The sequence below is a fragment of the Epinephelus moara genome, chromosome 12 (genome assembly GCF_006386435.1).
Source record: "Epinephelus moara isolate mb chromosome 12, YSFRI_EMoa_1.0, whole genome shotgun sequence".
NCBI lineage: Eukaryota > Metazoa > Chordata > Actinopteri > Perciformes > Serranidae > Epinephelus > Epinephelus moara.
Genome location: NC_065517.1, coordinates 39,924,079 through 39,949,530, shown reverse-complemented (window position 1 = coordinate 39,949,530; position 25,452 = coordinate 39,924,079). Strand labels below are relative to the sequence as shown.

The following is a 25,452-nucleotide window of genomic DNA, read 5'->3' as shown; positions in this document are numbered from 1 at the left end:
ACGTCATCTGTTAAAAGCCTCCCGTTGTCGGATACGACATGAAACTACTCCAGTTAGCTCAATCATGTTGTAACTAAGACATCCGCTGGAAAAAATATTTTTTTCACAGACCGTGACCGGAGTTATTACAGACACCGCTAACGGCTAACGGTGTCCCTACGCCACTACGTTGCCCCGGTCAAAATGGTCGCGCAACGATTACATATACAGAGCCCGGTAGCTTTACAGAAACCTTCCTCCTACTCCGCTCAGTGGAGACACGGCGGTTGAGAGGGCCGAGCGAGAGGACGTTCCTGTAGTAGTTCCTGCCCCCCAAATAGCACCAGGAACTTCTTCAGTGGAAACGGGCCTAAAGTACACTGACAGAATTCTGGATAAGTTTCAGCTGGTTGCAATCTGCAATCCTCACCACTAGATGCCACTAAATCTGACACGCTGTTCCTTTAACACGGTGTCAACTAAGGACGTCTTGATTGAGAAAGTTTTACGTCACTGATTCGCTTTCGTTCTAGGTATTAATCATCAAAACAATCCAGAAGTCATGAACTCCGTCTGATGGTGTACAGTGTATGAAATGGGCTCCAAAGCCAAAATACCAAACGGATTAGCGGTTTCTGCAGTCGCGTGCGTATATCATTTTCTTAACGTGTGTTTTTAATAACGTGATTTACTCTTATGCCCCATTTACATCTCGCTTTGTGTTCAGTATATTATTATTACATGTATATATACATTTATAATTTGTGAATATGTGGCTATATTTGTGTCTATCCGCAGAGCTGAGTTCCTCCAGATCCTCATTTGTATACATTCTGCATGAATGCACTCACAAATGATCAGTAGCTGCTCCTTCTACTATGTTTTGCTTGACTTGAAATACAGCCGCCTGCCAAAAGCTGCATAATGATAGCAGAGGCAATGCATTCCACATGTTCACAATTAGGCATACAATCTGTGATTTACACACCAAATATGGTTTCTAGATGACTCGTGTGATGCAACATGGTTGTTCACTACTGTGGTATAAAGTAGACTACACATTGCTTCCCAGTTTGGGTGGTTACATCCCTGTGACATATAAGCTAAAGCAAGCTGCCATAAATGGAGATTCTCAACTGCTGTGTCCTGCTGACTCGCTGAGGTGAACTATACAGTAGCAGCTACAGTAACACCAGCTGAGACCTCACGCTGTGATCAGCTCGTGAGAATTTGTCTGGCTGACGAGGCCATCACAGAACAGTGGCCGTCAATCAAAACTGCCATGTCCAATTTTTTTTCTTGTTAATTAACATCTGCTTCTCTTTATCACCTCGATAAAGCTGGTGATAGAGCTGGTGACATCATGGAAAGACTGTCTCTATATAAATTTGTTTCCTCGCCTATTTGTGGCAGTGAGATGTTGTGAGTAGAAAGAGAGTTTCTAAACATAAAGTCAACTCTGTAATGACAAGCATCTGCCCTGTTAAGTGTTCCTGAGCAGGTTGATGAATCCCTCCCACTGTTTTTTTAACCTCGGCGAGAAGAGAAATTCTCCTCTGGGGATTAATGAAGCATTAAATAATCGTTTTATTCATTCTGGTTAGACTGAGTAAATAATCCCTGGATCTTTGCCCTGCTGATCGATTATTTTGGACATCAAAAATGTAAATTAAGGCCAGACATATTTTCTAGTTTAAAGCAACAGTTCACTCCAAAATCAAAAACATTATTTTTCAGTCTAGACTGTCGCAGAGTGTTGGAAATATCAGCCGTAGAGATGTCTGTCTTCTCTCAAATACGATGGAACTAGATGGCACTCAGCTTGTGGTGCTCAAAGCGCCAAAAAAATACATTTGAAAAACCCAACATCAGTGTCTCTTTATAGAAATCATGACCTGGCTACTCAAGATAATCCATACACCTTGATGTGAGCAGTTTGATATAGGAACTATTTTCTTTCTACCGAACTACACTTGCAAACCGTATCACTGCGCAGAAGGAACAGTGCATCTACTCATGGACGAGAGGCTCATGATAGCGCAAGATGTAAACATCAATGGCGTCCTCCTCAGCTGAGCTGTAACGTTAGCTAGCTCAGTGGTGCTAGGTGAGCTAGCAGTAGATCATTGCTTCCGTGTGGATGGTGATATGGTTGGCGGGTGTAGCTCAGTAGAAGGAAAATAGTTCCTACTCACCTGGGCAACCTGGGGGGAGACCATGGGGTGGCCACAATGTTACTAAATGGTAAATGTACCTTTACTTGTACACTACATGTCACAATCATCCATTCACACACTGGTGGCCGAGGCTACCATACATAGTGCCACCTGGTACTCAGTAACCATTCGCATACCCACACACTGATGGAGCAGCCATTGGAAGCAATTTGGGGTACTTTGACATGCAGACTGGAGGAGCTGGGGATCAAACCGCCAATCTTCCGAATTACGAATATTGGGCTACACTGCTAGCTACCTTCCGATCCTTGTGATGCACAGTGCAGAGCAACCAAGGCTAACGTTTGGTTACCAGCGAAGACCAGAGGGTAGGAAATGGGGACAACCATTGCATATGTTATCGGGGTTAGCCACCTGTCTGTCAGCAAAATCAATAAGAAATAAAATAAAAGGCAAGACATACTACAAGATAGACTAAATGTGGTGCTAAAGCTCACTGAGTCAATGGAGCACCAGAGTAAGAGAACGGGCCTCTTGTAATTCACTTCATTTTGCATTTTTTCTTAAAATATAACACATTAGTCACTAGTAAAGGAGTGTCAGGCCATCAAAAGCAAATTTAACCGAAACTGGCATCCCTTGTAGAAAGAAACTAGTTCTGACATGAATCTGCTCACAGCGAGGTCTGTGGATTATCTCGAGTAACCGCGTCATGAATTGTGGAAAGAGACATTGCTGTTGAGTTTTTCATATGTATTTTTGGGCATTTTGACCACCACAAGCTGAGTGACATTTGGTTCCATTATATTGGAGAAAAAGCTCCGCAACTCACAGAAAAATAATCTAGACTGATACATAGATCTACAGGTAAAAGAAAAAAATGGGATTTTTGATTTGAGGGTGAACTGTCCCTTTAATCATCAGCCAAACATGGACGGGGACAGCCAGAAAGCAAACAGCAGAGAGCAGAGGAAAGAGACAGAGAAAAATGAGAAGGGATAGAGAGATTGAGAGAGAGACAGGGAGTGAGGAGGGTGTGACCTTAATCCCAGAGTGGGAAGAAAGACACTTACACTCACTGAAACATGTGCGCACGCACACACACACACACACACACACACACACACACACACACACACACACACAAACACACACATCTGGTCCATCCAGTTTCTACTTTGTTCCTCAGATGAAAAGTATGTGGGAGGTTAAACTTCTGCAACTACTCTATACCCTCAAGAGGTGAGTCAGCACTGGAGTTGGTTGATAAGTAACACAGTGGGCTGTCATTCATAAGATGAAGGGTGTGGTTGTTTGGTTTTGTTTATGCTGAATCTCATTCATGAGTCATCACCTCTTCAACAGTCTCTCTGTAGTTGCAGCAGTGTGTGAGGGAAGGCACAACCATTTCCATTCTGTACTCCTATCACTCAGGTAACATCTGTAAATTTGCACAGGCAAATATTTTAATGACAGCGACATACCTGATAGAAAGGGCCAAACTCACCACACACACACACACACACACTGCGGAGTCACACAGAATACTGCATGGCGCCTCTGTGCCTTACCTGGTGTGCAAGCCAGTACATGTTTCTCCACCCCGCCAAGAACACCAGGTAGGCTACTGTTCCCAGATGAAGGCAGCCACGCCGCTGTGGAGGCTACACAGATTCTGTTACTGACACCCCAGCTCTGTCCAAAAAGCCTGCAGCCAAGGCTTCGCTTTCCGTCTCATCAGATAACAATGAACAGCAAACCAGGTTGTTGGTAGAGTAAAATATGTCTCCATCCCATTCATTCATATTACCCTAAACATTTGAATCCCAAAGCATTTCCCTGATAAAAAACACAAATGGGTGTTAATCACTCAGTGCAAGGCAAGGGAATATTCAAATATACTCAGAGTGCCTGGCTATGCTATGACAGGCATCCATTCACCATGGCCTGAAATAATCATTAGCAAATCTAATCTTTTTTTGGTCATTTTGTGTGTATTTGTAGTCATTTTTTGCCTATGGTCTGTTTTTGTTTCTTTGAGGTTAATTATGTCCCGTTTTTGGGTCATTTGTGTCTTTATGTGGTTGTTTTGTGTACTTTGTCGTCATTTTGTCTCTTCCAGGTAATTTTGTGTCATTTTTTTGCCTCTTTGTGCAATTATTTTGTGTCTCTTTCAGTCACTTTGTGTCTCTTTCATTCATTTTGAGTCTCCTCCTGGTCCGTATATATGAATTTTAGTGACATTTTGCAGGTGAAGGCTAGAGGGGCCCCTGAGCCTTGGCCCGGTTGGCCCATTCAGCAATCCATCAATGTGACTGAGTGCCATTTTAAGCAGTCAGTCAGTTATTACAAATAGTTCTAATAATGTGGTGTACAGTAGTTCTGTGTGTGGTTTGTGCACAGTATAGTATGTCATAAAAAAGTCATAGTATGGGGCGTCGGTGGCTTAGTGGGTAGAGCAGGCGCCCCATTTACAAGGCTGTTGCCGCAGCAGCCCGGGTTCGACTCCAACCTGTGCTGCAAGTCATTCCCCCTCTCTCTCTCCCCCTTCATGCTTAAGCTGTTCTGTCAGTTAAAAAAATATCTAAAAAAAAAAGTCACAGTGTGTGCACTTTTCCTGTGTGGCCCTCAATCATACGCTGACTGCCTAAAATGGCACTCAGTCACATGGATGGATTACTGAATGCCCCTACCGGGCCAAGGCTCAGGGGCCCCTCTGGCCTTCACCTGCAAAATGTCACTAATATTCATACGTACGGAACCAGGAGGAGACTCAAAATGACCACAGAGATACAAAATAACTGCACAAAGAGGTAAAAAATGACACAAAATTACCTGGAAGAGACATAATGACTCTTAAAATTAACCTCACAGAGAAATAAAACAACCAAGAAATACACAGAATGATCAAGAGAGGACACAAAATGAATAAATAGAGACGCAAACAACAAAAAACTTGGCAAAGCAACAACAATGTTTGTGTGTCTTGCCCCTATGAAGACGAGCTGGTGGGGCCTTTTGCATTTCTTTGAACTGGTGTCCAAAGAGTCAAGGGGCCCCTCTAGGCCAACATGTAGTGCCGAATTTAAGTTAACTGTCACGGAAAAGAGCACATAGAGACAGAAAGGAACCACAAAGAGACACAAAAAGAGGCAAAACAACCAGGAGGAGACAAGAATCAACCAAAAAAGAAACAAAATTAACTTAAAGAGACACAAAATGACCAAAGTGACTACATAGAGATGCAAACAACACAAGTCTGTGTATTGCCCCTATGTAGAAGAGCTGGTGGGGCCTTTTGCATATGTGCCCTGGGTCCCATTGTCTCATAATACACCCACACTCAGTCATCAAAACTTGAGAACCCCTGATCTTAGATTTTTATTTCAAAATGCTCCAAGATGACCAGATGTCCAGGACTCCCCTCTCGGGTTGGGTTGCACAAGGCTTAGATTAGAAATGGTCCCAAATAGATGAGTATGGCCCTGCTCCAATGCACATGTAGCACTGCTGTTTAGACTTATAAATTAGTGTAAACAGTTCCAGTTGACCAACTTCACTGACTAGAAAGTTGCACTTTGCAGCTGAGGTGCACTGCCCTCATGTGGTCACAGCACTGTGAGTAACTACACAGACTCTTCTCCTCTCTGTGTGTGAGACAGATACAGACAGGGAGAGAGATGGAAGTGTGGGCTCCAGCCGGCCTATATCTGTCTCCCGACTCCCACATGAAGCGCAGACAACAAGAAAGGAAGGTGTCTTGTCTGGGGCGCAATGGTGACCCAAATCCTAGCTACACCACACCCCCCGGAGCATCTCATTACGTCAGACTCCATAATGACCCACGAGAGCAGAGCTGTATGATTTCCATACGTGATGTAAAATGGCCTGGCCTTTAACTTTAAATGTGCCAGCACGCGTGAACGTGCCAGGGGGATGTGGGCACTTCCTCTGGATTTCGAAATGCCTCATTTTATTCTATCAGTGGGAGCCAGCTTCTCATCGCGGCTGCGTCCATTTCTTGTTCCATGCGGGGGGGTTCGCGCTTAAACGCATTTGTATATTGAGCTGTGAATGCGTTTAATTTACTGTAGTCGCTAGTGTAGTGTTTTTTATTATTTATACAACGTGACACGAATATGTTTGTGCTAGTAGAGGTATTTCTGTGGGCTATTTTGAGATACATTTCAACACACCACCCCTACAACACATGGTACGCCCCACTCCCTGCCGTTAGCCGTTGTTGTATCCTATGCTACCGAACAGATACGTTACGCTACTAACTAGCTACACACTAGCATTAAAGCCACGAAAAGATGCGCCTTCACGGGATTAAAACAATAAAACAAACAACAAGAAGTCTGGAAAAACTTTACCCAACTGTGCCCAAACTTTGATAGACCACCACCCCAAATCACTTCCCTTCAGTTTCGAGTGTGTTAGCATTGTTTTATCTCACCACTATTGCCGTTGGACGCGTTTTTTTTTTCTTCTGGAGCAGTCCAGTCTGATGAATTCACCGAAAAAAGACGGAGATGATGATGTGCCCGTTAAAGACCCGGTAAAATACGGCGAGTTGGTCATTTTGGGGTAAGTCTCTTACAACCTAAACCGATAGTAACAGATGTGTAGGGACGGAGAAACGCTCCAGCGGCAAATTAACGTTTAATATGTAGCGGCACCATCAGCACAATAAACCAACAGATGACGTGTGAGTTGGGGTTTAATCCACCAATATCCTCTTTATGGTGGTTTTTCTGGTAGTAAATCCGCTATAGTGGCACATTTTAGCTCCTTTATTGCACAATGCTGTCGTTTACAAGCAGCTCATGGCTGTGTAGTGATGTTACAAACTAACTTTATGTCACAAATGAAGGCTTAATCTCTGAAACTATGCCGCCGCGGTGTTTCCACATCATGTATGGTGCGTTTGAGTGCTAAAAAGGTGCAAAATGTGCTGTGAGCCATGGCACATAAGGGTACTACGGATGTAGCCGCTTTTTCATCAATGGTTGTATAGTGGGGGTAAAGCAGCGCTGGATTGCTCAAGCTGAAAATCCCAATGATGTCATACTATGCTGGATGTGGGTTTGCTAAAAGTAGGACTGAGGGTGATATCATTGTCTGAAAGATGCATGAATCTTGCAGATATTATTTAGTCCAAAGTCTCTGTTATTACTAATTAATAAACGTCGCAGCAGCCAGATGACCACCCATGCCAAAGAGGAAGGAAGGAAGGAAGGAAGGAGGAGGAGGAGAAAAGCCCTTCTACATCACCAGCACACACAAGCACACAGTAGGCAGGATGTGCTGATGACAGCCACCAGCTTCCACAGCATTTCCACCCCTACAGCTCCACACTGTGCAGAGTCTGCAGGGACCAGAAATGCCACAACACACACACATATACACAGTCATATCCAGGCTTACACAGGCCTCCCTCTTGCCCTGCAGAGCTTCCTGTGTATGCCAAAGATAACTGACCTAATGGCCTATCTCTTCCCCTCCGGCTGAACATGGAGTGAGGAGGCTGTGGCCCGCCGGCATCAGAATACTGATTAGTCGTCCTCCTCGTCATCTGACTGTTTGAACAGAGCGGTCCTTTTACATCCTCAGACCGGGACGAGGAATTGATCGTTTAATGCCTATTTCGAGGTTCGGGGCATGCAACTTAAACATGAGCGTGCTCTGTGGTGTGTGTCACGGCACTTAATGTGCCTCGTTGAGGGTTGAGAATGCATTTGTGTTAGCTCACTTTAAAAGTGCAGTGATTGAGGTTTGGTTTGATGTGCCAGAGTGATGGCCACAGGCTTTCAGGCTATTCTAGGTATCATCTCTGAGGTTTTGAACAACGGCTGAGTGTTATGGGAAACTAGATATCGCCTGTCTTCTGATATTGCTGTTTTATGATATGTAACATGGTGGTCCAGACTCATGTTCCCAAACATACAGCAGGTAACTTTGACAGCAGATACCCGGCGTCAGAACAGGCTGTTCTTGCTACAGCTTCCTGTCAGATACCATGTTTTTCTGGCCTGTTTGGTGCAAGTGTGGTTTGACTTTGCATCTGTCAGCCTTGATGATCACATGCCCCGTGTGGTCGATGCCTGCTTCACTGCAGGCCTTGTGATCTTTGCAGTGGCTGCCTGCCATCGCGTGTTACCTTAGTTAGCCTGGACACTGTGTACAGCGCTGCCCCGGCAAAGCTCAACTCACTCATAACCCGCTCCCATCACCCTCCTGTCCTCTGCATTTATCTCACCCCTAACCCCTCTCAACACTGTCGCATTCCTCCATCTCCTGCCCAGTCCTTTCCCTGCCAGCCTTCTAGTGTTTTGCTGAGTGCTGACTTTCACAGAGGCAGGCCTCCTTGGTGGCTTGCCCTCAACGAAAATAAACTCTGTGTCGAGGGGCAGAAGGAGTGAATATTTCATATTGTGCTTTATGGTGTGCGCACATGCGTGTTGCAGGCCAGAACTGCCCAGGCAAATTTTACCACGAGGAGCTGCTCTTTTGCTGGCCTTTACCCTCGACCCTCTGCCTAACCTCGTCTCCCAGCCACTTGTCACCCTGCACCCTGCCCTTTGCTTCAGTTCATTTATGTAGCTTCTCCGTCACCACTACTCACGATGGCTTCTGACTTCTTTTCTGTCTCTGTTTCTGTCAAGGCACTGGCTACCTTTTCTCTTTCCATAAGCTGATTTTCTCTCCCGTGCCGTCTTATCCTCAGTCCCATTTCATATCTTCTGCCTTTTAACCAGACCCCTCTGAAACCTGTCCTTGTGTGTCTTCATTTCCTGACCCAGACCTTCTCTTGTCAGCCAGGGTCCAGTTTAAAGGGATAGTGCACCCAAAAATGAAAATTCAGCCATTATCTACTCACCCATATGCCGAGGGAGGCTCAGGTGAAGTTTTAGAGTCCTCACATCACTTGCGGAGATTCAAGGGGAGAGGAGGTAGCAACACAACTCCACCTAATGGAGGCTGACGGCGCCCCAGATTCAAACATCCAAAAACACATAATTGAAACCACAAAATATCTCCATACTGCTCGTCCGTAGTGATCCAAGTGTCCTGAAGCCCCGACATAAAAAGTTGTTTGGAAAAAGGTCATTTGAACTCTGTTTTTAGCCTCATTGTTTTGTGGTTTCAATTATGTGTTTTTGGACGTTTGAATCTGGGGCGCCGTCAGCCTCCATTAGGTGGAGTTGTGTTGCTACCTCCTCTCCCCTTGGATCTCTGCAAGGGATGTGAGGCCTCCATCGGCATATGGGTGAGTAGATAATGGCTGAATTTTCAGTTTTGGGTGCACTATCCCTTTAAACTGACAGGCAGGGCTGCAGAGGGAGCGGGTAGCACTGAGTCATCTTCTGTGATTACAAGTAAATGTGGCCTGTCTGAAGGTTTTTCCAGGTAACATACCCGACCCTCTCTTCAGCATCCCGCTGACTGCCTGCGTTGATCTGGTCTCAAGGTTGTTATCCACAGAAAATGAATTTTGGCCCTGAGATCCCTGAAAGTACAGCTCATTAAAAATGCATAATGTCAACAAACTCCCGTCAGACACACAACCAAATTTAACCACTAAAAACAGACATAGAAATTTCCCCAACAAAATGAACTGCAAACCCTGATGTGAATATATATCAACATAATACATGAAAGGCAAAAGTTCTGCAATCCAGTGTGGTTTTCATTTTGCTTTTGCCACAATTCTCATGTCTGAGACTGACTGGGTGTCTGTCTTAATTCCCTGCCATCTGTTCAGTTCGTGTCTGATCTTCTGGTTAGATTTGTGAACATGCTATTTTTTTCAAAATTTTGTCTCAGGAAAAAATCCAATCTAAAAATAGAAAACAAGTGGCATGTTGAGCTTCTAATCAGATTTTGGATGTTAAAATAGAACAGATAAAATATAAAAGGAAAGATTTGTGAATAGATGGTAACTGCTGTTTGTGAAGTTGCTGTATGTTGGCGATGGTCACGAATTGTAAATGTGTTTCTATGTTTGGGTGATCTCCAATATTTACACCTAAAGTCACTTCGTTATGCTTTATTAAATTCAAAACCACAATTTTTAAATCTGAGTCTGCATGGTGGTGCAGTGGTTAGCATTGCAGCCTCACAGCAAGAGAGTTCCTGGTTCAAACCCAGGATGGGGGAGCCCTTGTGTGAGGAGCTTCCTCCCACAATCCAAGAACATGCAGGTTAACTGGTGACTCTAAATTGGCCGTAGGTGTTAATGTGAGCGTGAAAGATTGTTTGTCTCTTTAGCCCTTTTTAAACAGGAATTGTGCAAATTTGCAGGAAAGCCCAATCAGTCTTTTTTCAGCATTGGCAGTATAGAAACAAAATCGGGGAGTGCAGCAAAATGCCGCCTACCTACTTTTGTTTATACAGAATGCGCCTTTTTCGGGGCAATGGGGGGCGTGAGCAAGTAACAAAACGTGTAGCTCAGCGAGTGACGTAAACAGTGACGTGGGAGGGAAGCCGCGGCTGGTCAGTCCTTCGGCGATTCTCTCATAAGTCGGCCCGTCCTTCACCGTCCCCGTCATCTGACGGTTAATGGCCTCTTCGTTTGCGAGGACAAGGAGGGCGCGCAATTCCTTGTCTCCCCAGTTGCTCTTCTTTACAGTGTCTGTCAGGTTTTTGTTTCCCTCTTGCTATTAGCTGCTCGCTAATTCCTGCTATCAGCTGTTTCCTGTTTATCCACCACGCTAATTCCTGCTATCAGCTGTTTCCTGTTTATCCACCACCAGTGGCTCGCACATGCGGCGTTATCAACAGCTCCTCCCACAAGTCTTCAACAGCCCCTCTTGTTTAAACTAAAAGGGTTCCACCAATATGTCTACCCTACGAGGTGGAAAATTGGGCACCTCGGATCAACTCGCCAATCCGGCTCTGTGTGTCTAAACGCTCGCAGCTTGCCGGCAAAACGGCCCAACATTCGCCAAAAATCTGGCAGTGTAAAAGGGGCTAATAGTCTGGTGACCTGTTCAGGGTGTGCCCCACCCCTCGCACAATGACAGCTGAGACCTGCGACCCCTAACAGGACAAGCAGTTACGGAAAATGAATGAATTTTTAAATAGCTGGAGATAGCAAAAACTAGTAATGTTCAACATAGATCTGCAACTCAGTCACTTTAATTAAAGATTAATCTGACGGTTATTAGCATGATAAGTTGACCATTTAGTCTGTAAAATGTCACAAAAAAGTGAGTTCCTGTATTCAGATGTCTTGTTTTGTCAGACTGACTCCAAAACCCAAAGATATTCATTTTACTATCACAGAAGACAGAAAACTGGCAAAATATTTTCATTTAAGAAGCTGTGTAATGATTTTATTATGTTTATTATGCTTGAAATATTACTTAAATTACTGTAAAAAATGTTGGATTGATTAATTAATTGTTTCAGCTCCTCGGATAAACTCCTAGTACACTAATAAGTCCCTCTCACACATGCTGTAGATTTCAACATACCAAAGTCCCTAGACCACTTAGTCTGGAAGGTGTCTCAGTTTTGACTCCTGTTCCTGTTCCTTTTCTGAAGATCCACAGTCCTTAGACGAGACAGGGAAAAAGTTGAGAATACAAAAAAATTAAAACAAAACGGCAGGCCAAGTCCTTCCAAAATTACATCTCATATGGTCCTCTACTGACGTGATGTCCTATTTCTATATATTCTCACGTGTTACTCGTTATTATAAACTTCAACACTGCATATCACGGTCAAAAACAATACGATCCAAACCAACACAAACTTCGTGTCGTCTTTACGCACAACATTGTTCACAATCTTGTTTCAACACAGTCACACATTCAGATCAACACAGACATTTTTACCAAACATAAATATGTGCTGAAGTGGCTCTTACACAGGCAGGCTAGCGCTAAAATGTTCAGGAACGTTTTTGGCATTGGGTCATATGTGAATGGCAGCAGGGATCGATATTCAGGGAAATCTGTATCACCACTTTCCCCCCTCAAGACCTGACAACTTTTCAGGGAAAATGCCGTGCTGTGAATGAAAGACGTAACATTGCAGAGACTGTCTGTCTAACGAAAGACGCTTTCACATGGAGCAAGGGGACCACAAGGAATCACGAAACTCTGCTGATGATTGACTCTGTGACTTGTTTACGGTTCAGCATTTACGTCAGTGCATTCGCGGGTGATTTGATTACTAACAAGCAAAACAAGATCTCTTGACAAAACAGCTCCTTGTCTGCCGTGGTCCTGAAGATAAGAAGAGATGTCATTAACAGCGTAAACGCACATCCGGCCTTGCTCCATCTTGCAAGCTGGAAATTTCCCTGAATGTCGTGCATGTATGAATAGTGAAAATCACAAGCAGTGCCTGAAAAGGTTATTCCAGTAATTTACCAGGAACTATGTGTGAAAGAGGCTTTATATACAGTGTTATCAATCAGCCTGTTTATTCTGTTGTCAGATGATCAGATACTCTGTAATGTCACACATAACAACAGCCCACTGCAAGTCGCCAGAGCTGAAAGTTACGTCTTAAAACAGAAAATACAAAGACATTTTCACATTTGAAAGGCTAAGACCAGCAGCTTATTGGCATCTTCATTTTATGTATTAATTACTTAATCAATTTTCAAAATCGTCATTGATTAACTTCCTTATGAGAGAGTGCTTGACGAATCCATCACACTTTCAGCTTTTGTGTAAAACGCTGTTAAAGCAGGCAGTGGTTTCTTCAGCCCACGCTGTGAGGCCACTGTGAGACACATCAGAGCAGAGCCAGACCAGATGTCCTCTGATCTGATCAAGTCTGAAGGCCAGTGAAGACTGTTATTGTCCCTCAAAGTCTTCTTGCCCGCTGGGTATCCTCTGAATACTTTTTAATAAGGACCATGCACTGCTGATTAGTGAAGAGCCTAAAACCAGCACACTACCTTCTGCATGAACTCAAACTGTGACAATGATGTTCCGTTCTGCTTCAAGAAGAATGTAGGGCAAAGTCAGTACTTTAGTTAGCACCAACGGCAGAGCGGTTTAAAAGAGAAAGTTCACGCCAAAATCAAAAATACATACTTTTTAGTCTTATTACTATTTATCAGTCTAGATTGTTTGGCGATATCGACCATAGAGATGTCTGCCTTCTCTCCAGTATAATGGAACTAGATGGCGCTCGGCTTGTGGTGCTCAGAGCGCTAAAAAGTACATTTGAAAACATCCAGTTTCATGGAGTAACTGTCTTCTTTCTATCAAACTATACCTGCCAACTGTATCACTGCGCAGAGGGACATTTTTCATAAAACAATGCGTAGGATCCATACTTAAAATGTACGAACAAAAGCCAAAAATGGAGTACACCTAAAAACATTAGACAGTTTCTGTAAATAGGCTTCCACCTCTCCATCTGTGTCGCCAATTTCACGTCTCCAAAATGTTCGTAAGCTAAAGTTTCTCCCATCAAGTCTGTTTTATAGATCTCCACTTCTGCATGGGAAGTGGCGTACGCGTCTTTCAGGCCTCATTTTGTGTGTACGCAATGTTTATAAATGAGACCCTGGACTAGAGGCCAGCTAGCAGTAGAGGTATGCTATGAACCGATACCTGTACCATTACCCAACAGTACCTTTCTTCGGGACTTTAGTTTATCTGTAATAACAAAAAACTAGCTGCAAGGGTGGTGTAGTGGTCTAAAACGCAGTTCTTCTCTTTTCTAATCACACATAGAGGTAACGGTTGGTCACTGCCTGTCCGTCTGCTTGTGCATCTGTGTGTGTGTGTGTGTGTGTGTGCTCATCCAGCAGCGAAGCTAGGTTATTACTAAAATAATAGAAGAAAATAGCCCAGATGCCTAAACGATCGCAGCAGATCGGCACTGCAACAATAGTTTTGGCTTGTTGGGTAGCCATCGGAGCAGCAGTGAAGCTCTGTGTCCGACTTCCTGGGTTTGGGGTGCTTCCGCCTCCTGTCTGAAGTTGAATTTGGCCGCTCCAGAGCTCCTTTGCCAACTTTGGAGCTTCATGTCTGGCTTTCAGGGCGCCTTGCGGCACTTCCACCTCTCGTCTAAACCCAGCATTCTCACCCTGATGTTCTCTCAGGTACCAATATTCGGCACCACTGGATTTAACATGAACCGGTACGCCATAGTGCAAATGTTCTTCAGTCAGAACCCTGAGGGTGTTTTCACATATAGTCCTTTTTAAACAAACCAGACTCAGTCCTCTTAAAGTGAACCATAAAGTGGACCAACAGAAAAGAGACTCAGTCCTTTTTGTGTTCATATTGTCAGTTCATTTGAAAGAGGACTCAGTTCTCTCTCTCTCGTCAACTTCAGCTCTTTCTTTTCAGGGCCCTTTGACGTGGCACTGCAGTGTGATTAATTATGAACTCCCTCGCTTTCAGGTGAACTTAAAACTGGAGGAAAACCTTAGTGTGTCTGTGCTGTAGACTGTTGTTGTTTGATGTATTCTACATTCCACATCTGGAGACGTGCAGTATTTTCTGTGGACCAAACTACTCTTCGTCCAGCGTCCTTGCAAGCGTTACAGGTGTATGTGGTTTCATCTGTTTTTTCAAGCATCCCAGTGCAGTAGCGTGTGATCTAGAGCTGTGCTTCCCAACCCTTTTTCTTGAGGGACCAATATTTTTACCATTGTAGACTTTGGTCTGAGTTCTCTTGGAGAGTTCAGTACCTGACCCTACTTATGCGCGATGATACAGTTAGCAGGTGTAGTTTGGTAGAAAGAAAAAAAGTTCCTACATGAAACTGCTCACAACAAGGTCTGTGGATTATCTGGATGAAGAGTGAACTTCACTTTAGTCAGTGTGAGCATCAAGTACAAGCTGTGTGAGTGAGATCAAGTGGTAGTTGTCCTTCTCATTCAGGTTCAGCAGTTCAATATGAACTGCGAGTGGACTGAGTGCGCTGATTTTCAAAAGACTCTACGGTAATGTTGCTGTAAAGATGCCCAAATCACTGGAGCTTGCACTCTAATTGCAGTTATTTCTTCAGACATCTTGGCAGCATCGTGGCGTTTTATTTATAGCTTTAGTTTTCCCAGGAGTAATGGCAGATCATAAATACAGTATGCAAACAAAATAACAGTGTTTTCCCCATCATTAGGCTTTCTCTATGGAGCTAGATGAACTGCAATGAGACACGTGCGAGCTTGTAGACAGTCTGAGTCGTATTCTAGTTGATGTTAGCCGAGTGTGATCATGTGCTTGTGACGGCGCTCCCCTTTAATTTTTTTGTCTTCCCCCAGGTACAATGGCTCTCTTCCAAGCGGAGACCGTGGGCGCAGAAAGAGCCGCTTCGCTCTGTACCGAAGGGCCAAGGCCAACGGTGTCAAACCCAGCGCTGTGCACATCCTCAACACGCCACAGGACAGCAAGGTACGTGTGTGTGAGCATGTTCGTGTTTTATCAGTGAGCAACATTAGCTTCCTTCCTGTGACTCCCTGTTGTCATTTATAAATGAGCCAGAGGAAGGATGACTAAGCATGACGGCTGGCGTGTGTGGGCTGCTTGTCATTGTGTGTGTGTGTGTGTGTGTGTGTGTGTGTGTCTGCCTTCATACAGATGACTGCATTATGAAAGCCACATGTTGATGAAGTAAAATGAACACAGGTCAATGTCACATGCTGCTTTCACATGTAACATGAAAGTATGAAACTTTTATTTTATTTCTATCATGTAGGTTCATCTTATGGAATTTTTGAGTTACGATATGATTCAGTCTGATGTTTGTTCTGTCAAGAAAATGAAAGACTTTACCAGAGGATGAGTCTATTACCTCAGCTTGTTGCCGTTGTCGTTGCAGGCTGTCCACAGCAGGGGGCAGCACAGCATCTCTTTCACTCTGTCCCGTAACCAGACGGTGGTGGTGGAGTACTGCCATGACAACAACACAGACATGTTCCAGGTAACCACCACCAAAATCAAGACAACAGGGTCATCTTTCCCAAACACCCCCCTCTGAATAATAGGACTCATTTTACAGCTAAAATAATCCTACAGTTGTGACGAGTTTCTACAAAAATATGCTGTTATCTAACGCCATCAAAGGAATTTCTACAGATTATTTTGGTTCTGTCGTGACCATTAGAGTAAAGACTTGGGTGGAAAATCTCCAGGAAAGTCTATTTTTATACACAGAGTTCTGATCTTATATTAGTATCACAGATTTATTTAATTTCCAACAAATGATAACACAGTTGTAGCAGAGAGATCCTTTACTTAATTAAAAGTACTAATACCACACTGTAAAAATATCATGTAGGTATAATCAGGAAAATGTACTTAAAGTATTAAAAGTAAAAGTACTCAATGCAGACAAATGTCCCATGCTACTGTAATACCATTATATACTATATCACTAGATTATAATGACTCATGCGTGAATGTAAAAGCAGGATTTCAGAGTTGCAGCTGCTCAAGGTGCAGCTAAATATGAGCTATTTTGCATGAAAAATGACTTCACCGGTTATAAATGGTGGCCAATTAATTCTTTTGTTAATCTATATTGTACCTGTACTGGTAGTTTAATGTATAAGATATAAAATTGTAAATGAATGAGCACCTGAAGTTGTCAAATGAAGCTGCAGTATGTTTCCCTCTGAGGGTGCTGTCACACCTGCCCTGTTTGGTTCCGTTCAATTTAGCTGAAGTTCATTTGCCTCCTAAGTGCGATTCATTTGGGCAGGTGTCAACAACCGCACTCGGGTGAACAACCGGACCGAGACCTTCTTGAAGAGGTGGTCTCAGTCTGGTTACAAACAAACTCTGGTGCGGTTGGTTTGTGGTGAGAAGGTGTTCCGACCTGGATGTGAAGCAACTGCAGTCACATGACACATTGTTTGGGTTAAACATGAGCATGTTACAGTCCTGGAGGATTATTAATGTGCACCTCCTCCTGTACTGCCTTAATATGCACATTCAGCACATCCAATGCATCAAAACATTGTTTTCTAGTTGGAGCCGCGCCTCGTTTTCAAACTGTATGGTTTGACTAAAATGAACAATGACAGCAATATAGTCCACGATGAGCAGCGCTAAAATCAACCTGCGTAGTTGTCCCTCCATTGTGACATTAGAAAGTGTCACATTTATCTTGCAAGTGTACTCTTCTTCAACGTTTGCTTTACTTCCTGGATTTTTCCCACATGGAAATTCTGACCAATCAAGAGCAGAGATGTAAATGCTGCCGTGAGAACACAAACCAACTCTAAGCAATTGAACAGCTTTGTAAAAAAGTAGTCCCTGATGCGGGCCAAAGCAAGGGAACTCGAGGTCTGAAAGCACCCTGAGAGGTAGAGTAGAAGTAGAAAGTACAGTGAAAAGAAAAGACTTCAGTAAAATGCAAGTAAGAATAAATATACTAAACAAAATACTTGAAAAATTCCACCTATGCAGTTATGTCAGCGAGCATTTCTCTGTGCTGTGCCCTACAGATCGGACGCTCCACAGAAAGTCCCATTGACTTTGTGGTGACAGACACCTCCGGAGGGGGGAAGGAGGGGGAGGACCCCTCCATCGCTCCCAGCACCATCTCACGTTTCGCCTGCAGAGTGGTGTGTGAACGCAACCCACCTTACACTGCACGCATCTACGCCGCTGGCTTCGACTCCTCCAAAAATATCTTCTTAGGGGTGAGTAGAGTGATGATCCAACCAACAAAGGTTTTTTAAGAAAAGTGTATTATTGGAATCAGTATTGAAATCATTTTAAGAGGAACTATCGTGCTTATTTCATACTTGCATTTTGGGTTTCTACTAGAAGATGTCTACATGCTTGAATGGTCAAAAAACATGCTGGAACACCTGTATTCACCCTCTGTCTGGGACGCTCTGTTTAAGAGGCTGTCTCTTTAAGCCCACTTCCCGAAAAAGCCAAGTCTGCTCTGATTGGTCCTCTGCATTTCAGCATTTCTGCATCATCATTGCAGCCCAGAATAATTGTAACAGATTATAGTAACACTCTACTGTGAAAAATCATCAATAAAAGCCTCTGAACCCCAGCAGAACTTGATCCAAAATTGGGAAGAAATTAACATCTGCAACCAAGATTACATGTTTCCCTGACGTTAGCATGTAGCTACATGTAGCAGTGTAGGCTACGTATAGTAAACACTTGCAGCAGTGTGCCTGGAGAAGATGATCATACAAAGAAATCATGAAATCCAAAGTGTGGGATCATTTTGAGAAGGTGAAGGACGAACCCAAGGTGATATGTAAACTCATCTTCATTGGTCGACTACAAACATGACGTATCATCTGAAACATGGAAGTAGCTACATGCCCATTAGCCCACAGCGTCATTAACAGGCGGCTCGCTCAGTGTGTGACGTGCACTTGGAGATAAAATATAGGCCTATATTAATGAAGGTTCATTAGTAGGGTTTGTATTTCTCTGTAATGTAGCACAGTGTTAACAATGTTACTGATACTATTCTTTCTCACACCTTCAACTCAAACCACCAAAATATATCTTTTCATCATTACATTCATATCAGAAACATGTAGCCGACTAGTCAACTAATGGCCCTAAATGGCGACTATTGGTCGACTAGGAAAATTCTTAGTCGGGGGCAGCCCTAATATCCAGCATTGGAATATTATATACATGACAGAAAATATGGAAAAGCATAATAGGTTCCCCTTAAAACACCTTTAAAACCTCATTGATCTCATGTCTTTGTCGCCACAGGAAAAAGCAACCAAATGGAAAAACCCTGACGGGCACATGGACGGCCTGACCACCAACGGGGTGCTAGTGATGCACCCTGAGGGGTTCCCAGAGGACCCCAAGCAGGGTCTGTGGAGGGAGATCTCTGTCTGTGGGGATGTCTACGCCCTGCGGGAGACACGCTCTGGACCCAGCAGGGGCAAACTGGTGAGTCACCATAGTCACCCGTGAGTCAGCAGTTTGGTGTCCACGTTGCCATTTGGCTCCATCGAGGTAGCGTGGTGTGGTTTTGGTTTGATTGTAAGCACGTGTCCGTCTGTGTATCATCCTCTGCAGGCGGAGGGTGAGAGCAGTGCACTACGTGACGGTTCCCTGGTTGACCTGTGTGGTGCCACCCTGCTGTGGCGTACAGGCGAGGGGCTCATGCGTGCTCCCACTCTGCGTCACCTGGAAGCACTTCGTCAGGAGCTCAATGCGTCCCGGCCCCAGTGTCCCGTAGGCCTCAGCACACTGGCCTTCCCCAGCTTGCCACGCAGCCACAGGTGGGAGCCACAGTATGTTTCAAGAATACTTTTTCTATCAGGATCCATCTTGTTATATATTAAAAAACAGACAGTGAGTTCCTGGCGCCAAGCGTCCACACACAGTTTAAAATATTGACTTTCTCTTGATGTCTTACTTCAGCCTTGAAGAACGTCAGCCCTGGGTCTACCTCGCTTGCGGCCACGTCCACGGACGCCACGACTGGGGCCAGAGATCTGAGGGAGTGGAGATGCCAGGAGAGGGTGAGGGTTCCACGACCCGCCGAGAATGTCCCCTGTGCAGGAGCGTGGGTCCCTACGTGCCCCTGTGGCTGGGCTGCGAGCCTGCTGTGTACGTGGACGCTGGAGCCCCCACTCACGCTTTTGTGCCGTGCGGCCACGTCTGCTCGGAGAGGACAGCCAGGTACTGGGCTGAGACCCCGCTTCCACACGGGACGCACGCCTTCAGACCCGTCTGCCCCTTCTGCTCGTCTGCCCTCAGCACCCCCGGCTGGACGCGGCTCATCTTCCAGGGCCCCATCGACTAGTCGCCACTCCTCAGCAACCACTATTACAGTAACAGGAAGATGCCTGAGCTTCATTCGTGGTGCAAACGTTGGTCAGTGCTCAGTGTGGACGGGTAACATCTTGAGTGTAAGGCTGCATTCACAACATATCAGGCATTGCGATGGTCAGCTGCAGAGTTGGGCAGCAGTGTGGATATGTCACTTAAATTTGTGGGGCAGTCTCAATCTCACCGGCTGAGTATTCGTCTTTAGTAGAATTCCCTTTCGATTATCATCACTGTAGTATCTTTACCGCCACAAAAGACTTGATGATCACGAGAATTAGGTAGGGAAGAAGAGGATATATTGATATTGGTATTGGTAATCGGGCAAATGAGTTGTTGCATATCTGCCTAAAATCCAATATTGTGCATCCCTAGAGTGAACACAGAATATTTGGTCTCTCTGGCAAGAACTCTAAAACTACTAAAACTCTTTGTTCACTTGATGGAAAGAAATCAAAATGGCAGATTTTACAAAACACACGACCCTTCCCTTAAAAACTTTACGGAAGAAACACAAATTCTGCTTTCCAGAATGTCCAGAGTATTTCTCTCTGCAAGTCCTCTCCTTTGCCCCCTCCGTCACTCACACACTGATGAGGATTAGATGCGAGCAGCTCTGATTCGTGTCACGTGCATGCCAGGAAACATTTGGTGCAGCTGTGTTGTTGCTCTACAGTGCCAGAAGCAGGTTGTGGTAATGAAAAGGAAAAATAGGTGTGAAAATTTGTCATAAAGCAAGAGGAATTCTGGAGAATTGTGACCCCGGGGATATCAGGAGAGGGCGATGACAAACACGAGTCTCCCGTGAAAATCAGTTCGTTTGGCAAGTATGACAGAACACACAAGCTTTCTCCTTTCTTTCACTCACTATAATATCTAACAATAGAAAGAGACTGTATCGCAGGTAATGTGTTTGCCGAGATATTGGGTTGCGTTTCTCCAAAAGATGATTGCTGGTTTAATATCCTGCAGCCCCACTGCTGTAGCTGGACGCACTACCCACATTTAAAAGACTGGGGCGGGTGGCGATTTTGCCGCAAGCCTGATTTGGTGTGAATGTAGCCTTAAATAAACACTGTCCGACGTTGTTCCTGAATGCAGGCTGAAAAATCCTTCCCCTTGTTTATCCTTGTGCTTGTTGAGAGGTATGAGATCTGGAGAACAGGTGAGAAAATCATGACAGAATGATCTCTACTGTCGCTGTGCAGTCCTCCGTCAGGGAAGAGTCTGCTGTTTTTCATTCCAACCAGACACTACACATTCACCAGTTACCAAATCTTCATTAAGAGGGTTCTTATAAATAAAACTGTGTATACACAGGAGGTTAAATGATGCTGCTTCCCCCTTTTCAAACAATCATTTTCACTCCATTATCGATCCAAACACTTTCGTCTATCAGAAGCCATGTATGAAATGACACGTAGCTTTTTGCACATAAGAGAGGAATGGCCTTTTTACTCAGTTCATCTGCAGCGTCGGTGCACGTCTGCAGCGCCTGTGTGTCCTTAACTTGGTGAAACAAACACCACCTCTTGCACTTCTCGGCCTGATATCCGACCACCTCTTAATTTCTAAAAGACATTATTTGTAATCGTTGTGAAATCATCAAACAGTACAACCCATCAGGTCTCAGCTGCTGCAGCTTCTTGCTCCCTTTATAGATTTGCATGTCTTCCTTCCTGACCGGCTGATTTATATTTATATTCTCAGCAGGCCACATTCACCACTTGTAGTTAACGTGGGAGGTTACAAGGTGAGGTCAGAGGCTTGTGCTTCTGTTGAGTGTTTCAAGTTACTGTTGATTCACAAAGGGAAACTTATTATCAGTTCTTAAAATGAGTATATGCAGTTTTGATCTTTTGTCTTCGTACATCTTTTTAGCATGTAATCTATGCAGCATAGAGACCCCACAAATAAGACCCCTCATGTAGTATAAGGTTGGAATGAAAACCTGCAGACTCTGATTATCTCTGAAGCACTACACGCTTTGTGATGGCGCCACAAAGAATTCACCTCTTAAGGCCAGATCTTATCCCGATTATCAAGCAGAGCGAGGATAAGCATGGGCCGGGAGTGAAACTGGGTAAAATCCACTTCATAACTCTCTACAGCAATAACAGCACTCCCATAGATAAGCTAGATGTTGTGCTATGTTTAGCCAAGTGTTAGGTCGGCCGTCGCTTTTAAACATGGCTGAAATGGTTTCCAGGTTAAGGGCTCAACCAGAGGTGTGTTCAACGTAATGATTTATTTTTATTTCCAAATGTGTGTGTGATATAACCAAAGCACTAGAATTTAAAGATGAGCAACTGAATCAGCGATTAAAGGAATCCTTCACCCCTCAAATGGCAATTTGTATATCAGTTACTCATCCCGTGTTGCGGTGAGTTTGTGAAGAAAACCTTTGTGTGCATGCGTCCTGTGAATGAAGAATCCTAAAATATAGAAATTTCTGCACGTAAACTATATCAAAACATGTTTGCAAAGTCTCACACAGCTTATGCAGTATAATCCAAGCCTTGTCTATCCAGTTGTATGATCAGCACTTCTCAAACACATGCATTTTCACTAACATGTTACTATTTAAAATGAACTGAAAGTAAAACGTATCTATGCTCTCTTAAAACCAGACTCCATTGACAAAATCGATCAGTTAGTTTGTTTGTGTTATTGTGTGAGTTTGGTGTTTTAAAGGGTTGGTTCAGGTTCAGCAAAGTCACACAGAAACACAAACAAGCTTCCAAATGAGGCAGCAGTAGACCAGCAGCTCCTGTGTTCAGTGAGGTAAAATTACTGTTTTTGTCAATGGAGTCTGGCTTGGAAAATTTCGCTTTACATTCAGTTGCCCATGGGAAAGGGCCATCTGTTTGGGAAGTACCGAGCATACGACTGGATAAATGAGACTTGGGTTATACTACACAAGGGATGTTTTGATATAGTTTGGCTGTGGTTCGACATGGCCCCCTATCACTTCAATTCAACGGCTTTAATTCGTCAAGAATTTTCCCGTTTTTGGATTCTTCGTTTGACATAGGGAAGCAAGAAAAACTAAATTGTCTTCACAAATTTACCTGAACACGGGGTGAGTGATTCATGTACAAATTATCATTTGGGAGATGAATTATCCCCTTAAACCTGCCATTTATTTAAATTCATTTTAAAGGTGTTAAAAGCCGAAACATGCTGACAGAAATTAGCGTGTTCAGGCTGCAGGAGAACACAGCAGCTGTTGTGTTAGTTTGAACACACCTCTGGTTACTGAATTAAGCTAAACAGGGTCCATGTTAGTGTGGTGGAGTGTCAAAAAGGTTTGACCTTGCATAACCTCAAAAGATAACCTTTTTTTTTTGTTTCAAAGAAAACTATTTTGTAAGGAAATGGGGTGGGATTTATTCGGGGAAACGGGAGGAATTCTTTTAGATGTTCAGTGTTTAAAAAAAAACAACAACTATTTTTCTAACTGATAATTGGTTTTAGTTAACTGATGTTACTCAGTGTAAGCAAGTTATGTATGTTTCCGAATATTATCGTGTGGTAGATCTAGGAGAGCTTGTGAGTGAGAAAACATTGCCAACACTGTGTCCAACAAACACACACTTAACACACTGCTACCGTTAAAAAAAAAAACATTGCCCAGACAATGAATGTAGCCAAATACTCGGGCTATATTTAGCCTTCCCTGGTGCTCATATTGAATGGTCTATATTGTGATACTATTTTTGTAACTGAATATTATGGTGTAGCTTGGTGAACTAGCTCGAAAAAGTCAGAATAATTTCAATAATAGCCTCAAGTGTGGAAGACGTATAATTGATAATACACACTCACATGGAAATTGTGTCTAGCTTGCATGTGCTGAACGTACACATACAGTATGTACACTACACGTACACTTACTCGAAACTTTGCACGGTTGATTGCCAACCTGTTATTCATGCTGAGAGCGTTTGTCGCAGACCAAGATGTCTTCCGAGTCCTCAGTTGTTAAAACTGCAGCATTTATGTTTTTTTGTTTTGTTATATTTTGGAAGACCTCTCCAAAAGAAAAAAGAAAAGAAAAAAGAGGGAGAGCCTAAAAAAAAATCCTCATACTTGATAGATGCGTGACGTTTGTGAATGAGACCTATTGAATCCCACTTTGTACTACTATGCTAATAACTTCCACCAAACCAACTCACTGCAGAAAGATGTCCACATCCACACTTGTTTTCATTTTGTATTCAGACTAATCACGGTGCATTTCAGGCGATTCAAAGCCAGCCTGCTGTTTTCAAAATGCCTTGTGAAGTCTAAATACAAGATTTAAACTCCCTATAGTGCGGCGGATAATTGACGTAGTGTTGATAATTACTGTAGCTCAGGATTAGTGATTTCAGATTCGCAGCTGGCGAGGCCTGAAGGAAGCCTGGTAGAAGACACTTTGAGTCAAAATGTTTCACAGCTGCAAAACTCACCAGCTCGATGTGAGAGTAACCATCTAATACAAATGCCAAATTGTAGAGGGCACACTGTCGGGCAGATTGCAGGTCTAGGATCAGTCACATACGGGTCTTAAAGGAATACTTCACCCACAAAGTTGTCATTTGTATATCAGTTTTTCACCTCATGTTACATTGAATTCACAAAGACAACTTTGTTTTTCTCGTATGCCTCCATGGAACAAAGAATCCAAAAATGGAGAAAAGTCTTGATGAACCAGAGTGAATGGGGGCCGCGTTTAACAACAGCAAAACTATATCAAAACAGCCGTTTACAAACTTTCACAGTTGTATGCCAAGTACTTCCCAAACGCAGGCATTTCATCAAAGTGTTTTAAATAGTAAGGTTGTATGACAAAAAAGTTCAGGCTGCATAGTTTCAACAAAGTAGTATGTCCCAACTGTACGCATACTCCATGTAATACCAGGTTCACACTATACGAGATCAGCCCGTCTATAGCCCGACGCAGCGTTGTACAATGTCAGCTCGGATTGTGAATGACGCAGCGTTGTACAATGTCAGCTCGGATTGTGAATGACGTTCACCATTAGCATCAAGCTAGCAAACAATGTTATTTCTTTATAATGGAGACGGACATAAAGTAGGAAAATTAGCTACCAGCTTCATTTGAAACAGACTACATTATAGACGGGCTGTTATTTATCATTCCCTCTGTGTTCCTATATTTCTACTTTAAATCTGCTCCTGTTTGCCTTGATAAAGTTAATGCATGGCGCCGTCGTTTCAAACTCAACACTTCCTGTATCGGTTTCAAATTAAAAGCCCCTTATAATTTCAGTTAAGAGAATCCCCTCACTTTCCAAACAGGCTTTAATCAGGCTTATTTTTAGGAACTTCCTGTGGAGGATTCAGTGACTTGCAGAGTTTGCATGTGGTACTTCAAATGTAGCTCCTGCCAGCTGGTGGAGATTTTTATGTTACTACAATAACATTTCAGCTCGGGCACAAACAGACACAGTGACTGAAATAATAGTGAAAGACAGCCAGTGATTGGTTGTGGACCAACGTGTAGTCTGTCATGTCTGTTTGCCAAGTCA

The 25,452-nt window shown here is 43.6% G+C and overlaps 1 protein-coding gene across 2 annotated transcripts; it reads left to right on the top strand.

Moving 5' to 3' along the window:
* Positions 1-6,420: 6,420 nt before the first annotated feature.
* On the top strand, positions 6,421-24,891 carry LOC126398280 (E3 ubiquitin-protein ligase pellino homolog 2). Of its 2 annotated transcripts, none has more exons than XM_050057488.1 (7): positions 6,421-6,746; positions 15,403-15,532; positions 15,960-16,061; positions 17,590-17,787; positions 18,845-19,030; positions 19,160-19,365; positions 19,508-24,891. In XM_050057488.1, the coding sequence occupies exons 1-7, from the start codon at positions 6,667-6,669 to the stop codon at positions 19,890-19,892; spliced, it is 1,287 nt and encodes a 428-aa protein (XP_049913445.1). In that variant the 5' UTR covers positions 6,421-6,666; the 3' UTR covers positions 19,893-24,891. The 2 variants fall into 2 exon arrangements, with proteins under 2 accessions (XP_049913445.1, XP_049913443.1); XM_050057486.1 differs by having other exon boundaries at positions 19,160-19,377.
* Positions 24,892-25,452: the final 561 nt, after the last annotated feature.

What these genes read in the sequence shown, in the direction of transcription:
- LOC126398280 (XM_050057486.1), top strand. Translation starts at nt 6,667, where the DNA reads ATGAATTCACCGAAAAAAGACGGAGATGATGATGTGCCCGTTAAAGAC. An exon ending in ACACGCCACAGGACAGCAAG is followed by an intron (nt 15,533 to 15,959) that starts GTACGTGTGTGT and finishes TTGTCGTTGCAG; the next exon opens with GCTGTCCACAGCAGGGGGCA. An exon ending in ACAACACAGACATGTTCCAG is followed by an intron (nt 16,062 to 17,589) that starts GTAACCACCACC and finishes TGTGCCCTACAG; the next exon opens with ATCGGACGCTCCACAGAAAG.